Consider the following 15,794-nt stretch of genomic DNA (forward strand, 5'->3'; position numbering starts at 1 on the left):
TTTCAAACTTTTTGTATTTGGTGGGCTGTCCATCTTGTAATGGTGGGAGTAAATGTTTCCATAGGTGATAGGGCAGATATTGGCTGAATTCAGCTTGTCTTTTGGAGGGTGGGCAAACCAGAGGGCAGAAGATTATTTAGTTGCATTCCAGTGACCTGACTCTCTTCCCCCACCTCCCCTTTAAAACACTCAACTAATAATCGTTAGGTAACGGGAAGTCTGGGGTTATAGTTAGCAGCAGTAGTCCCACTGATTTAAAGCAATTCCTAATGGGAAGAATTACATTTTAGTCAAGTGATTGTATTTCTAGAAATTATTATGAACCATCACATTCCTCATGGTCATTTTAGTTATTACATAATCATTGAGTGGTCAGCCACACTTGACACAATCTCCCAGCATCCAAGATTGGAGATTCCTGGTCTGTTTAGAGTGTATGGTTTTGCACGAAATCTATCTAGGCTTGTGATTGCTTCAGTTTTATTTGTTAAGTAAAACCACAAGTATTTAATAGTAAAGTACCAGTGGTTTGGTTTTTTTTTTTTTTTGTCGTTCCCAATATTGGGCTTTGCGCCGGGAAAAGTCTGAATACTGGAGCTATAGAGTTAACTCTAAAAGTACTTTTATTGGTTTCTAGAAACTGGAAGAAGAGAAAGGCAAAAAGGAAAAAGAAAGACAGGAAATTGAGAAAGAACGGAGAGAAAGAGAGAGGGAGCGTGAAAGGGAACGAGAAAGGCGAGAACGGGAACGAGAAAGGGAAAGAGAACGTGAACGAGAAAAGGAGAAGGAACGGGAGCGGGAACGAGAACGGGATAGGGATCGTGACCGGACAAAAGAGAGAGATCGAGATCGGGATCGAGAGAGAGATCGGGACCGTGATCGAGAAAGGAGCTCAGATCGGAATAAGGATCGCAGTCGATCAAGGTAAGGCTTTATGGAAGTTACTGTGTGCTTGATAGCTTTAATAGAACTGCAGGTTAGTACTCTCTTGGGCCATTTGCATGGATGTGGTGATAGAACTTCCTGAGACACGAAGCATGCCTGGCTTGCTGTCTCACACACATGTAAAATATTGGTTAAGGGCTTCCCTGGTGGTGCAGTGTATAAGAATCTGCCTCCCAGTGCAGGGGACACAGGTTCGATCCCTGGTCCGGGAAGATCCCACATGCCGCGGAGCAACTAAGCCCGTGTACCACAACTACTGAGCCTGCACTCTAGAGCCCGTGAGCCACAACTACTGAAGCCCGCGTGCCTAGAGCCCGTGCTCCGCAATAAGAGAAGCCACTGCAATGAGAAGCCCGCGCAACGTAATGAAGAGTAGCCCCCACTCACCGCAACTAGAGAAAGCCTGCACACAGCAACGAAGACCCAACACAGCCAAAAGTAAATAAATTAAAAAAAAGAAAATATATTGGTTAAATTAACAATTTTCAACTTTAGTGTTAGTTTCTGTCTGAAGCCAATTTTTATACAGAGCCAGCACACACCAGCCGTCCACCCAGTGTTTTGGATAGACATGATTCCTTGTTCTCTCCCTTGGTCAGTGGACATTTTCTCTAGTCACTGTTTGATTGAGGTCCCTTCTAGTGGGAAATCAGCTCTAGTACCACTGCTTTTAGCTCCTGGTGTCTGTTTGGTCCTATAGCCCACTGGATGGCCACAACTTAATCTCCCAAGCTCTAAGTTTACTTTTTCTTTATGGCTCCTAGTAATTTATTTCACTTTGGTTTGGTTTTGTTTTATTTAAAATTTTTTCATAATTATATTGAATTCATATGACATATCATCTCAAATTCTTTAGGAATGAGGTAGAGCAAAAGTGAACAAAGGAAGTGGAGAAGGGTGTGAGTAGAAGGAAGCCAGTAGACGAAAGAGAGGAAATCCCACCTTTTTTTTTCCCAGGCTAGTTTTCAAATATACATTACTGTGTTGAGATATTATTCTACCTGATTATAGCTGAAGGGAGGTCCCCCGGTTGCGTTAACTGGAATTCAGTACTCTTATTAATCTTTAGTGGGCACTAAAATCCTTCCCTTCCTTCCTCCACTGGAATAACCATTATTCTCTTGAATAACCACTATTGAGAATTTGACATGTATTAAAATGAGTGGTTTATACTTTTACTACAGTGTACTGTTTCATATCGTATATATACATAAATTTGTATAATTACATCCATGGTATCACAAATCTGCAGTTTGGTTTTATCACTCTGAATTAAATACTTGAGAACTTTTTATTGCTGATAGATGTACAGTTGACCCTTGAACAATGCCGGGGTTAGGGGTGCCGACTCTCTGTGCAGGCAAAAATTCGAGTATAACTTATAGTTGGCCCTCTGTATACACGGTTTTCCATATCTGCGGTTCTTCGTCCATGGATTCAACCAATTGTGGATTCGATCTACCTCGGATCGTGTAGTACTGTAGTATTTACTATTGAGAAAACTCTGTGTATAAGTGGACCTGCACAATTCAAACTCACGTTGTTCAAGGGGCAACTGTAGTTCTGGTTTACCCATGCAACATGCCAGAATGCTCTTTGCTTCTCACCTTTGCCAATATCTGTATTCCTTGATCACTAGTGAAGTAGACTATCTTGTAACCTGTTCGTTGGCCCTTAGTATTTCTCATATCCAGGTTTTTTTGTTTGTTTTCTGAGATGCTGATAAGCATTAACATTGAGTTTAGAAAGCAGTTCAGAATTTGGGGCCAGGATTATATTCTGTGTCTTTCTGATTTGTATAGAGGAGTTTACAATTCTGCAGAAACCAAATGCTAAATTCTGGTTAGTGAGTTTGTATATTATTTCATAATATATGTTGTCCTACTTTCTCTTGTGTTTAAACGAAAACACAAAGACTGACAGATTTTTTAAATCTTTTGTTTATGTAGAGAAAAGAGCAGAGATCGTGAAAGGGAACGGGAGAGGGAAAGAGAGAGAGAGAGAGAACGGGAACGAGAAAGAGAACGAGAGCGAGAGAGAGAGCGAGAAAGGGAACGGGAGCGCGAGAGAGAAAAAGACAAGAAGCGGGACCGAGAAGAGGATGAAGAAGATGCATATGAACGAAGAAAACTTGAAAGAAAGCTCCGAGAGAAAGAGGCTGCTTATCAAGAGGTAAATTGAGGGAAAGCTTTTATTCTTAAATCTTGGTACTTAGTAGGTTAGTCAAAAATTTTAGAACCCTTTGTATACATTTTTAAGCTTTGACAATTTCTTTTTTTAGCGCCTTAAGAATTGGGAAATCAGAGAACGAAAGAAAACCCGGGAGTATGAGAAAGAGGCTGAAAGAGAAGAAGAAAGAAGAAGAGAAATGGTAATTTTCTTGGTTAAAAATAAGTGATTTTTCAGATAAAAATCAGATCAAATCTTTATTGTTAAGTAGAAGAAACTTTATAGTTAAAAAGTATGAGCTCCCAGTATAGATAATTTTTATATATTTCAAGTAACTTTGAGACCATTTCAGTACACCAAAATGTTTTTCCCTCCTATTTTTCACGTTTTTGCTCCCTATAAACTAAATTACCATTTGGCATACTGTCAAAGTAAATCTGTCATAGTATAAAATGAGAATTTATAGACCTTTCTTTGATTAAGAATCTGCAATATTTTTGAATTTCAAGAGGCTTTAAGAGGCTTTGGTATTCTGTATTAGTGTAGTACTTTTGGGTGAAGGAAATAGTCTCATGAGAAGACCTGTTTTTAGAAATCAAAATTATTGACTTCAGTATATAGCACTTATAAATTATTGTTTTTCCTTATGTTACTACATTATCCTTCCTTTTAACTACATGATAATCATAAAAATGAATGTTGTTTTTTTCATTTACACTGTTTGATAGACTGTAACAGTGAAAGCAATTGGCCAAGGTTGTTACCTAAGTAAAATGACAAAAAGATAATTTATTTTATCATAGTACTTGCTTCAGTATTATGTTCCATATGTTCTATCATTGCCAGAAGTTCATGAAGGTTTCTTTATCTCCAGTTTGGAGATTATTCTTCCAAAAACATTACTGAAGTTAGGAATCTTCTTCAAATAGCTTTCGAACATGAGACATAGAGGGAATTTTTGTAAGTAACCAAAAGAGTGCATGCAGCAACTAGATAGATAATATGGGTTTTCCGGATGGTAGGTCTTCTAAGGTCCTACAGTTATTTAAAATAATTTGATTTCCCTGGATTGTAGCTCCCATTCTAGAATTTCTTCTTAAACCCTAGGTTAGAAAATAGAGAATAATATAGTAAGAGACATAATTATTTGAAGAAGTGATTCCGCTTCCTGCAAGCAAATCTGAAACCTGTTTTCTCTAATTTCCTATTAGTTTTTTGTTTGGGAGCTTAAAAAAATATTCAGTTAGAAAAGCAGTTACTTGCTCATTAAAAAATGTTCAAGTAACAGAAGTGTATAGTGTAAAAAGTCACCTCATGAAAGGTGACATATGTTAATATTTTAGTATGTACATTATGGGCCTTCCTCTGTGTGTGTGTGTGTGTGTGTGTGTGTGTGTGTATGTGTATGTATTTGGCTGCATAGGTTTTCGTTGCTGCATGCGGGCTTTCTCTAGTTTGTCGAGCGGGGACTACTCTTTGCTGTGGTGCACAGGCTTCTCATTGGGGTGGCTTCTCTTGTTGTGGAGCACGGGCTCTAGGCTCATGGGCTCTAGAGCGCAGGCTCAGTAGTTGTGGCGCACGGGCTTAGTTGCTCCGCGGCATGTGGGATCTTCGCGGACCAGGGTTCGAACCTGTGTCCCCTACATTGGCAGGCAGGTTCTTAACCACTGCCCCACCAGGGAAGTCCCCTGTGTTTTATTTAGATATTTGTAAATATTGTCATCACTACCTGACAATCTACTTGAATGCATTTGACAAATTTTGTGCTAGGTATTGGGTGTACAAGAATAACTAATGCTTCAAACTCTTAAACAGTTGGGTAGTATTGTCAGAGAGATGAAGTAGTTGATGTATTTTGTGTGTGTGAGAGTGTTTAAGGTATGATAATGGTGTGTTCACAGTATTTTGGGAGTGAAGTACAGAGAAAGTGATTTTGTCTGGAGGAAGGAGTTCGTCATGGATAGATGGTTACATTGGGGAAGTCTTTAGAGAGGTGTAACATTTGAACTGGATGGAATGTGTTAATATTTTACTGTAGTCAGAAACCTACATCTGCTTTGTATATAATATTGTTGGTATAGTAGAGATGTAGATTATAAATACTTTAAAGTATTTCTTATGTCTGTATATAATGGTTAGATATAATTTCTGTGAAATGTAATAGTTGTTGTATTTAAAATTCCAAAAATAGGAGAGATTCATGTACTTTCATGGTTTGTGTACTCAGAGTTAGGCAGGCATTACCTTTGGATTGATGCATAAACGTGATTTAAATTTTTAATCCTGCAATTCATAAAAACTACTTGTACCATCATCTACCTATAAACGAAATGTAAAATATTTTTGTCCGGTTAACAGATTCAATAAGATAACTTTCAGTTTTCTTTCTTGGTGTGCTTAGGTTTGATTAGAAAAAAATTACTGTACTTTGAAGCTTATCTTCAGAGAGAAAATTTATTGTAGCATACCATCAGTATATGTGGCTTTCATTTCATGGATAAGTCCTAAATCTGACTTGCTTTTAAGAGTAAAAGATTTTAAAAATCTAATGTTATTTACATTTAATATATGAAGTTTATGAGAATGAAAAAGTTCAAGTGGTATGGATAAGAAAAATCTGTTCCCAAGAAAGGGGTAGGGGGTAATCTAAATTACTTTTATGTTAATTTTGCACACTTCGTCCTTCATTTCCTCAAAGGCAAAAGAAGCTAAACGACTAAAAGAATTCTTAGAAGATTATGATGATGATAGAGATGATCCCAAATATTACAGGTAAAGAAGCCTTGCTTTATGAACTCATACTGTCAGCTTTTTATTAGCTGTATTTTCTCTTGTCTACAAGAGAGTGCAAGTTCACTCAGTGGAATAAGAAAGAAATCTTTGAATTCATCTTGTAATTATCCCCATAGTTGATAATGCTGTTTTCCGGGGGTCCGGGCCTGTTAGAAAAGAATTGATAACTCTGTGCACCTTCTTTGGAGGAAGGTTCATAATAGTATTGTGACAAATTAACTTTTCTTCCTGTGTTTTATTTTTTATTTATTTATTTATTAAAATGTGTGTTTGTTTATTTATTTTGACTGCACTGGGTCTTAGTTGCAGCATGCAGAATCTTTAGTTGCAGCATGCAGAATCTTTAGTTGCAGCATGCGGGCTCTTAGTTGCTGCATGCATGCGGGATCTAGTTCCCCAACCAGGGATCGAACCCCGGCCCCCTGCAGTGGGAGTGCGGAGTCTTACCCTCTGGACCACCAGGGAAGTCCCTCATGTGTTTTAAAGAACTTCAATTTTTATAGCAAATTATAACTTACCTTTATGACTATCTAAGGTGACCTAGAGATTTTTGTCTTCAAAGATTTCTAGAGTGCTACATAGTAACCTGAACACCCTCCCACCCTCCTTCACCCAATTGCTATACTATTATGAAGTGAGAGTTATGAAGCCTGCATTTCCTGATATCTGTTCCCGTGGCATTTCTAAACTGCTCTCATTCTTCTAACATTTATGGCACTATGGTAAAATTGTTTGGTTTGTTCTGCTCCCTCCACTCCAAACTATAATTTCCCTAAGGTTATGAACCATATTTTGATTTTTTCTTATGTGCCTGGCATGATACAGGCATGTAGTGAATGCATTTAATATATATAATTTAATACACTGTAGCTGAAATAATCAAAACATTGGATTAACACCTTAAATTGAATGAATGCCAAGGATTTGACTTTGTAGAAAATGCAAAGTAAAATTATTGAATCATAGATTAGCAGTACATTATTTCAACATTCTGAGATATAATAAAGTGCTAACTAGAACCTGTGCTTTCTCTTGATTATGCCCTGCTTCTCCTGTTAATTTTTTTTTTCCACAAGGAAAGGAGTTGATTTAAATTAAAGGTACAAAACTAATATTTGGGATATTACTACTCCTTGTATTAATTTTTCACAACTTGGCCTCCAAGACAACACAGATTACCTGTTAGTTTCCCTGTGGAATAGGTATAAAATGAGAGCATTCTTCCCTCTGAAAGCTACTTTTTTACTTGTAGATACTCATTTAGAATGACTTAAGAATGAGGCATGGTGATATGTGACAAGACAGTGCTGACTTAGTAAACATTAACATGCAGAGAGCACACTGTCTTGGGTGTTCTACAGATACAGAGCATTAAGACAGTCTTCAGTCTCTTAGCATGCAGCTGTTAGTATGGAAAGAACTTGCTTTTGGAGACATTGTGTGTAGTAGTTTAGACCTGAGTATTAAATAAGGCCTGATTTACTTTTGCAGAGGAAGCGCTCTTCAGAAAAGGTTGCGTGATAGGGAAAAGGAAATGGAAGCGGATGAACGGGATAGGAAGAGAGAGAAGGAAGAGCTAGAGGAAATCAGGCAGCGCCTTCTGGCAGAAGGGCACCCGGATCCAGATGCAGAGCTCCAGAGGGTAAGATACTATTACATCCCTAACCATATTCTTTTAAGACTATCATGTCATCTTAAGCCAGCCAACTATGATATAGTTTAGTTTATAAGGGAAATGTTTACACTCCATGCATCTTGCTATTTTGGGGGAGGATATTAGTATTTTTCTTTATTTTATTATGTAAGTCATCAATATTATTGATTTACAGCTTTATTTTCAACATCTTCTATATGTCTTACTCCTTTATTTCTGTGAAGTATTACTTATTAAGTGAATGTGTTTTAATGTAACTTTGCTAGAAACTGTCCTTCCTATGTGTGCTCTGACACCTCATGACTTTTGTAGTTTGAATTCTCTCATTACCACCCTAAATATTTTATTTCCAAAATAAAGATGTTTTCATGAGCAGCTTGTCATTTAAAAATGAAAAAGACTGTGTCGTAGGACATGGCATACCCATTCTTGCTTTTAAGAATAGTGTCATGTTAGAAAAGTTTTTAGTTCTTAGTGTATCACAGATCTTGATACTATAAATTCTTCATCTCAACTTTAAAAAATCTGTTATATGCTATTAACAGGAACCACGTCTTCTTACATGTCCCTTTTATTTTTCAAAATGAAATAGTGTTATTTTTTTCTGTTAAGTACTTACATGAGTAGATAGAAAGTTCAGACAACATAGAACACAGTAATGAAGATATTAAAAACTGGCTGATTTCTTATAACCCCCCTCACACATAAGTTTTATAAGTGGGAATATTGTTACGTGTGCTTTTTTTCTAATGTGCTCTTTTTTCATTTTTAGATTTTTATTGAAGTATAGTTGACATACAGTATTATATTAGTTTCAAGTGTACAACAGTGATTTGACATGTGTATACATTATGAATTGATCACGATAAGTCTAGTAACCATCTGTCACCATACCAAGTTATTATAACAATATTGACTATATTCCCTAGGCTGTATGTTACATTCCCCATGAGTTATTTTATAACTGGAAGTTTGTACCTCTTAATCCCCTTCACGTTTTTGCCCTACCCCCCATTCTGCTCCCCTCTGGTGACCACCAGCTTGTTCTCTGTATCTATGAATCTCTTTCTGTTTTGTTTTGTTTTCTAATGTGCTTTTACTTCAGGTATGATCTTCCACCAAGAATTTCTCCAGTTTATAGTCCAGGTCTCTTTTTTTCATCATCATGGTGGTATTGTCAGTGTTTTAAATCCTTGCCATTATAACATTTAGGTTGGGGAATATTACTATATTTTAATTCTCTGATTACCAGTGGGTTTGAATGCCTTGCAGATGGTTTAATGGTCATTGTACTTCCTTTGTGAGTTGATAAATGGTGTTATGCACAGATTTTAAATTTTTGTGTAGTTCAGGATACGTTATTTTTACTTTTGTTTTTCCTATGTTTGTTTGTTTCATGCTCAGAAAACTTGCTGATGTGTTCATCCCAGTTTATAATGCTTTTATGATGATTATTTTTTATTATATTTTGTAATTTCAGGGGGAGTGTTCATTTTGGTTTAGGACTTTGACTTCAGAGTTCTCCCTCCCGCCACTTCTTCCTTTTCCTGTTTGTGAATACAGAAGTGACTACCACCTTCAGCCATTACCAAGAAATAAAAAATGATTATATATGACCAGGCTGAGGATTTGAGTTGCCTCTTGTGTATTGTGTATACTATTGGGTTCTATTGGGTTGGCCAAAAAGTGCCTTTGGTTTTTAAGTAAAAATAAAAGACACATTTTTCATTTTCACCAAGAACTTTACTGAACAACGTAGTCACCCTTTTGTTCGACCTACCTTCTGCCATTTTTCAGGCAACTTCATAATTCCATCTTCCCGAAACTTTTTATCTTTTTGAGCAAAGAACTGTTCCAGGTGCCTTTTACAGTCTTCCAGGGAATTGAAATTTTTTCCATTAAGAGAATTTTGTAAAGACCGAAATAAATGGAAATCCGAAGGTGCAATATCTGGTGAATACGGGGAATGAATCAGAACTTCCCAGCCAAGCCGTAAGAGTTTTTGCCTGGTCATGAAAGAAACATGCAGTCTTGTGTTATCCTGATGGAAGATTATGCATTTTCTGTTGACTAATTTTGGACTCTTTTCGTCGAGTGCTGCTTTCAGTTGGTCTAATTGGGAGCAGTACTTGTTGGAATTAATCATTTGATTTTCTGGAAGGAGCTCATATAATAGAGGGCTCCCAATCCCACCATATATACAACATCACCTTCTTTGGATGAAGACTGGCCTTTGGTGTGGTTGGTGGTTGTATATTTTGCTTGCCCCACGATCTCTTCCGTTCCACATTATTGTACAGTATCCACTTTTCATCACCCATCACAATATGTTTTAGAAATGGAACATTGTCGTTACGTTTAAGGAGAGAATCGCATGCAGAAACACAGTTAAGTTTTTTTCACTTAACTTACGTGGAACCCATACATCAAAGCGATTCACATAAGCAAGCTGGTGCAAATGATTTTCAACGCTTGATTTGGATATTTTGAGTATGTTGGCTATCTCCTGTGTGGTATAACGTTGATTGTTCTCAATGTCTCGATTTGATTGCTATCAACTTGAACTGGTCTACCCAACCATGGAGCATCGTCCAGCGAGAAATCTCCAGCATGAAACTTTGCAAACCACTTTTGACATGTTCGATCAGTCACAGCACCTTCTCCATACACGGCACAAATCTTTTTTTGCATTTCAGTTGCGTTTTAACCTTTCTTGAAGTAATAAAGAGTAATATGCCAAGAATGTTGTTTTTTTCTTCCATCTTCAATATTAAAATGGCTACACAAAAATTCACCAATTTTGATGTCTTTTTTTAAATGCACGCTGATATGACAGCTGTCACATACAGCCTAACAAAATTGTTTTGAATGAAGTTAAAGACAACTAAGTGCTACTAGAGCCAGAAAAAACCGAGCGAACCTTTTGGCCAACCCAATAAAATAAAATTTCTGATTATAATTTCTTTAATAAAGATATAAAAACATACTTTTTCATTTTGAATTAGCCAACTATTAGCAATTACCTTTGTTATCTCTGAAGAGTGTATACAAGCCACTGAAGAATGGTAATATATGTGAAATACTAAAAAAACATTTTGCAGAGTACCTAATATATTCTGTGAAATACTAAAAAAACATTTTGCAGAGTACCTAATATATTCTGTGAAATACTAAAAAAACATTTTGCAGAGTACCTAATATATTCTGTAGATTTACTTCTGATTATAGGAGGCAATGTTTTGTTATTCGTAAGGAAAAAGAAAAATAGAGATTTTGTGAAAGATAAAACATAGAGCTGGTTGAATTGAAGATAGTTGGGGTCTGTTTCAGTTGACCAGGTTATTTTCTGGTTTTAGATGGAACAAGAGGCTGAGAGGCGCAGACAACCACAAATAAAGCAAGAACCAGAATCAGAGGAAGAGGAAGAAGAAAAGCAAGAAAAAGAAGAAAAACGAGAGGAACCCATGGAAGAGGAAGAAGAGCCAGAGCAAAAGCCCTGTCTCAAACCAACTCTGAGGCCCATCAGTTCTGCCCCATCTGTTTCCTCTGCCAGTGGCAATGCAACTCCCAACACTCCTGGAGATGAGTCTCCCTGTGGTATTATTATTCCTCATGAAAATTCACCAGATCAACAACAACCTGAGGAGCATAGGCCAAAAATAGGACTAAGTCTTAAACTGGGTATGTTAGCATTGCCTTCCTTCCTTTTTTCCTCCTTTCCCCCTCTACTCGCCACAACTACATAAATTTTGCCTTAAGGAAAAAATAAGTATGTACTGCTTGGTAGGTAGTTAGAAAACTGGTTAAAAAAAAAATGCCTTTCTAGCTCATGATAGTTTTCATAGTTCTACTAGTGCTCCTGTATCTGCAGCTGCCTTGAGTTCTGAGAAGAAGTGAAAAGTTAAATTTTCTAGCGCTTGTGAGTAGTGAGTTATTTTTTACAGCTGGGATCTTTCTCTGAGAATTGTGGAGGTATATTTACACTGCTTTTTAGGCATGGTGGGTTGTAAAATGTAACATTTGAAAATTAAGTCATTGTGCTAATACAGTGTTTTTACTATAGGTGCTTCAAATAGTCCTGGTCAGCCTAATTCTGTGAAGAGAAAGAAACTCCCTGTAGATAGTGTCTTTAACAAATTTGAGGATGAAGACAGTGATGATGTACCCCGAAAAAGGAAACTGGTTCCCTTGGATTATGGTGAAGATGATAAAAATGCTGCCAAAGGCACTGTGAACACTGAAGAAAAGCGCAAACACATTAAGAGTCTCATTGAAAAAATCCCTACAGCCAAACCTGAGCTCTTTGCTTATCCCCTGGATTGGTCTATTGTGGATTCTGTGAGTAGCAAATTGTATTTCATTATTTTATTGCAAGTTTCTGGTTTTGACTATAGCACACAAACTCAGTTCATTCGGTTTATGACAAATAGGGGTGATAAGGTGGCTAGAATCTTGACATGGTCAATAATAATAGATTATTGGGGAAATTCTTAGTGGTACCTGAGGTCTTCATAAATTAGAAGCAAATAATTTTGTCTCGATACACATCTGTCTTAGTTCAACTTGTTAATGATCATACTGTATTTTAGCCTTAAGAAAAATTATGAAGTTATATAGGTTTTTTAAGTAAATGCAATAAAAAGCTCTTCAATTTAGTAACCATGCTTTATTTTATAGATATTGATGGAACGACGAATTAGACCATGGATTAATAAAAAAATCATAGAATACATAGGTGAAGAAGAAGCTACATTAGTTGATTTTGTTTGTTCTAAGGTTAGTCTTTTACTCTTTCCCCAACATTTGTCATATACTTCAAAATGTTAGAGACTTTCTAAATTGAAAATTTTTACAGGGCCAAGTCAGTGATAATTTAGTTTTAATTACAAGAGTCATGGCTACTTAAGTGAACCCCTCTATACTATTTCAGACCCCACGCTGCATGCTTTCATTTCAGAGGGTCAGAGAGGACAGAATTGCTGGCTGCTGCCAATTTTGCTCTCTCCCTGCCCCTGAGAATGCCTTGCCACCCCCTTCTTATCTTAATGGTTAGAATGTTACTGAAGTACAGTTGAGGTTTTGTGGAGACAGCCAATAGCTTGTCTCAATTCTTTGTCAGTCATCCATCCTTTGGAAAAGAAAGTAGTGCCCTTCATAGCATAATAGTGGTGTTAACTGACTGATTACTGTGTGCCAGGCTTTTTTCCTGGGAGGTACGGTGTTAAGCATTTTACAAAACTTCATCTTCTTCAAACCTCCCAACAACCTTAGGAAGTGGAAGTTACTAACGGTATCCCCATTCAATACATGAAGAAATTGAAGCTTAGGGAGAGATCATGTCTTGACCATGGTTACATGATAAGTAGCCTGTAGAACTCATGCTCTTAACCACCAAGGTATACCACATCCTTTCATTGTCCCCTGAAGGCAAGGTATTTCTATAAAGGAATAGCTAATTGCATTTTAAGGAAATGGTATTTTTCTAACAGTACTGCTCTTTTAACATTAAGCATAGCTAATTTAAGTGACCCTTTCCACTTGTCATTACTGTAGCATAAACACTTATAAGTCTGGATTTGAATTAGAAGACAAATAATGTGATGATTAAGATCCCAGGTTTTAGTGTCAGACTTTTATTGAAAAGAGGGAGATTCTGGGAATTAAGAAATTTATAGAAAGGTTCTAAAGTCACAAGAAATTCTAATACTAGTTTGAAGGTACCTTAAATTTTTTTTTTTTTACTGTATTGCTAACGTTTTATTTATTTTCAAAGTGACAGTTATTTTTTTTTCTCTTAGGTTATGGCTCATAGTTCACCTCAGAGCATTTTAGATGATGTTGCCATGGTAAGTTAGAAATTTACTGTTGTTAATATTTTAATTACACAGGGAGATCAGCTCAGTGCTTTGCCACGACCTAGAGGGATGGGATAGGGAGGGTGGGAGGGAGGTTCAAGAGGGAGGGGGTATGGGGATATATGTATACATATAGCTGATTCACTTTGTTGTACAGCAGAAACTAACACAACATTGTAAAGCATTTATACTCCAATAAAGATGTGAAAAAAATTTTTAAGTTAGTATCAGTGTGAACAAGCTAACTTCTCTGAATTTGATTGAATTTCTCCCTGTGTTGGTTACAGAATCTTTATGGGCCTGAATTAAAATTTGAACATGCATTAAGAGGTTAAAGGCGTTCATAGTAGGATATTATTAGACAACAATAGAGTTCGGGTTTTTTTTATCATTCTCTCCCCTCCCCTGTTTTTGGTGTTTGTGTGTATAAATAGAAATTCTGAATCTATTCATAAATTTAGAGACCATTTATTAAGTGTTTACTGGGTAGAGCAATGTGCTAGAAGCACAGGAAGGTGGAATATCTGCCCTTAAAGAACCAGCAGGGAAACAGGTGTACCAATATTGATACTGTAATATCCTTATTATAATGGGGATATATAAAAATGATCATGGGAGCAGAGGAGATAGAGTAGTTAGGTGTTGAGGGCAGTTAGGGAAACCATCACAGGAATTACCATGTAAACTGAGACTTGAAGATTGTATTACTCTTTTGTCACTTGGGCAGGTGTCTGTTGGGTTGGCAGTAGTTAAACATCAAATCCCAAATTGCATTTAATTTGGATATTAGAGTTAGTGGTTGTGGTTGCATTGATTTTGTGAGAAAAGGAAGGAGAAAGAGAATTGATGATAAAGGTGAGAGAGTGATTGAATGGACTGTGAACTCCAGTCTAGGAAGAAAAGGAAATAAGGTCAGAACAGAGTTGGTGGTCTGAATGAATCAAGGACTGGTGGTTCCAGTGAAGCTGTGGGAGATGTGTTTGAACGAAATAACTGGAAAGAGAGGTTTAGTTAGAGAGTAGAATGTTTAAGAATACAATTGGTAAATTAATCCAGATGATGGCAAGGTGTGAAGTATGGCCTTGAGAGTTTATGGGGCAGAGTTGATGTCATTGTTTAGAATATCAATGAACTTTAAGCTGGGTTATAACACACAGAAATAGAAATTACTGTGTTTTGGGACTGGGATTGGAGAGAAATACAAGAACCAGCTGCCAGAGCACTCACTTAATGTGGATGAAAGACTAGATATTTACTAGACAGCTGCTGTTGGAGTGAACCGGTGGTGTAATGAGATCTCACGAACCTCAGTGGAGTTATTGTTTATAAGGAGAGAAACAATGAAGATCCAGCAGCTTCCCCTCTCTTGTGGAGACTAAAGCTTTGAAAGTGAGGAACTTTCTCAGAAGGCCACAGGGGTGTCAGGGTCTTTAGGGGGCGTACCACATTTTCAGGTAAGGTAAGGAGATGAAAAGTCTAATTAAAGAAGTTGGGGATGGTTAGCATAAAGTGGAATAGGGTCTAAAGGGCAGAGTGGGAAAGTAGCAACGGGAAGAAGAGTAAGAGAGGAAGAAGAAACGTCAAGCATGATGTGAGATGATAGGTGACCAGAGAAACTTTCATTTTGAGCTGCAATTAAAGTTGTCAGGGAGTGGCATAGGAGGGTGCCTAACTAAAAGGAGCTCTAAGGTCAAGATGTTATGTGTCCAAGCACTATATGATGTCTAAAGCCAGATGACATTAGTTTTCTGCTGCCTAGCTAGCCTAATGCATCTGTTGTCTAAAATTCCTGAAAAACCGTTTGTGAAAAGTTTGATGCCATAATGCTGAGCCTCAGATGAGAGGAGAAATGTGAATAGATCCCAGTCCTTAGGGATACAATCTGAACTTCCTTGACCTTCCAGCCTCTTCACAAAGTTATTCTTGGGCGAAGAGAGGGTTTTGTAGTTAGGCCTGAGTTAAGGAATTAAAAAAAAAAATCAGGGAATTCCTGGCAGTCCAGTGGTTAGGACTCTACACTTTCACTGCCAAGGGCCCAGGTTCAATCCCTGGTCGGGGAACTGAGATCCCACAAGCCATATGGCCAAAAAAAAAAAAAATCAGTGTTCTGGTTTGTGGCCTTGGCAGAGGTATAATCACTGTTGGTGTAGATGTCATGTGTCACTATTAATCTGTTTTGATCTGTTGAAATAGTTTGATATTTAGAGTATAATTAAACTCTACCGCTTATTCGCTTATATTGTTTTTGATTATTTTCTGGCTCATTGTTGATCAGAGTGGGAGGAAACCAATTGAGCTAGTGTTGTCAGCCAGTTCTGGTAATAGCTCATAGACCCTCTAAATATTTCTTGAATAAATGAGATTGAAATTTTAGCTCC

General features: G+C 37.1%; 1 protein-coding gene across 3 annotated transcripts in view; it reads left to right on the forward strand.

The window, feature by feature from the left end:
* RBM25 (RNA binding motif protein 25) overlaps positions 1 to 15,794 on the forward strand; it is a 53,703-nt gene that overhangs the window by 34,056 nt on the left and 3,853 nt on the right. For all 3 annotated transcript variants that reach the window (XM_057542169.1, XM_028167039.2, XM_057542168.1), the window contains 9 exons: positions 638 to 924; positions 2,895 to 3,117; positions 3,227 to 3,316; positions 5,813 to 5,886; positions 7,399 to 7,549; positions 10,918 to 11,242; positions 11,625 to 11,899; positions 12,239 to 12,337; positions 13,360 to 13,407. In XM_057542169.1, coding sequence (XP_057398152.1) covers positions 638 to 924; positions 2,895 to 3,117; positions 3,227 to 3,316; positions 5,813 to 5,886; positions 7,399 to 7,549; positions 10,918 to 11,242; positions 11,625 to 11,899; positions 12,239 to 12,337; positions 13,360 to 13,407 — 1,572 coding nt within the window. The remainder of the gene's footprint in view (positions 1 to 637; positions 925 to 2,894; positions 3,118 to 3,226; positions 3,317 to 5,812; positions 5,887 to 7,398; positions 7,550 to 10,917; positions 11,243 to 11,624; positions 11,900 to 12,238; positions 12,338 to 13,359; positions 13,408 to 15,794) is intronic.

Source organism: Balaenoptera acutorostrata, chromosome 3 (assembly GCF_949987535.1).
Source record: "Balaenoptera acutorostrata chromosome 3, mBalAcu1.1, whole genome shotgun sequence".
Classification (NCBI taxonomy): Eukaryota; Metazoa; Chordata; class Mammalia; order Artiodactyla; family Balaenopteridae; genus Balaenoptera; species Balaenoptera acutorostrata.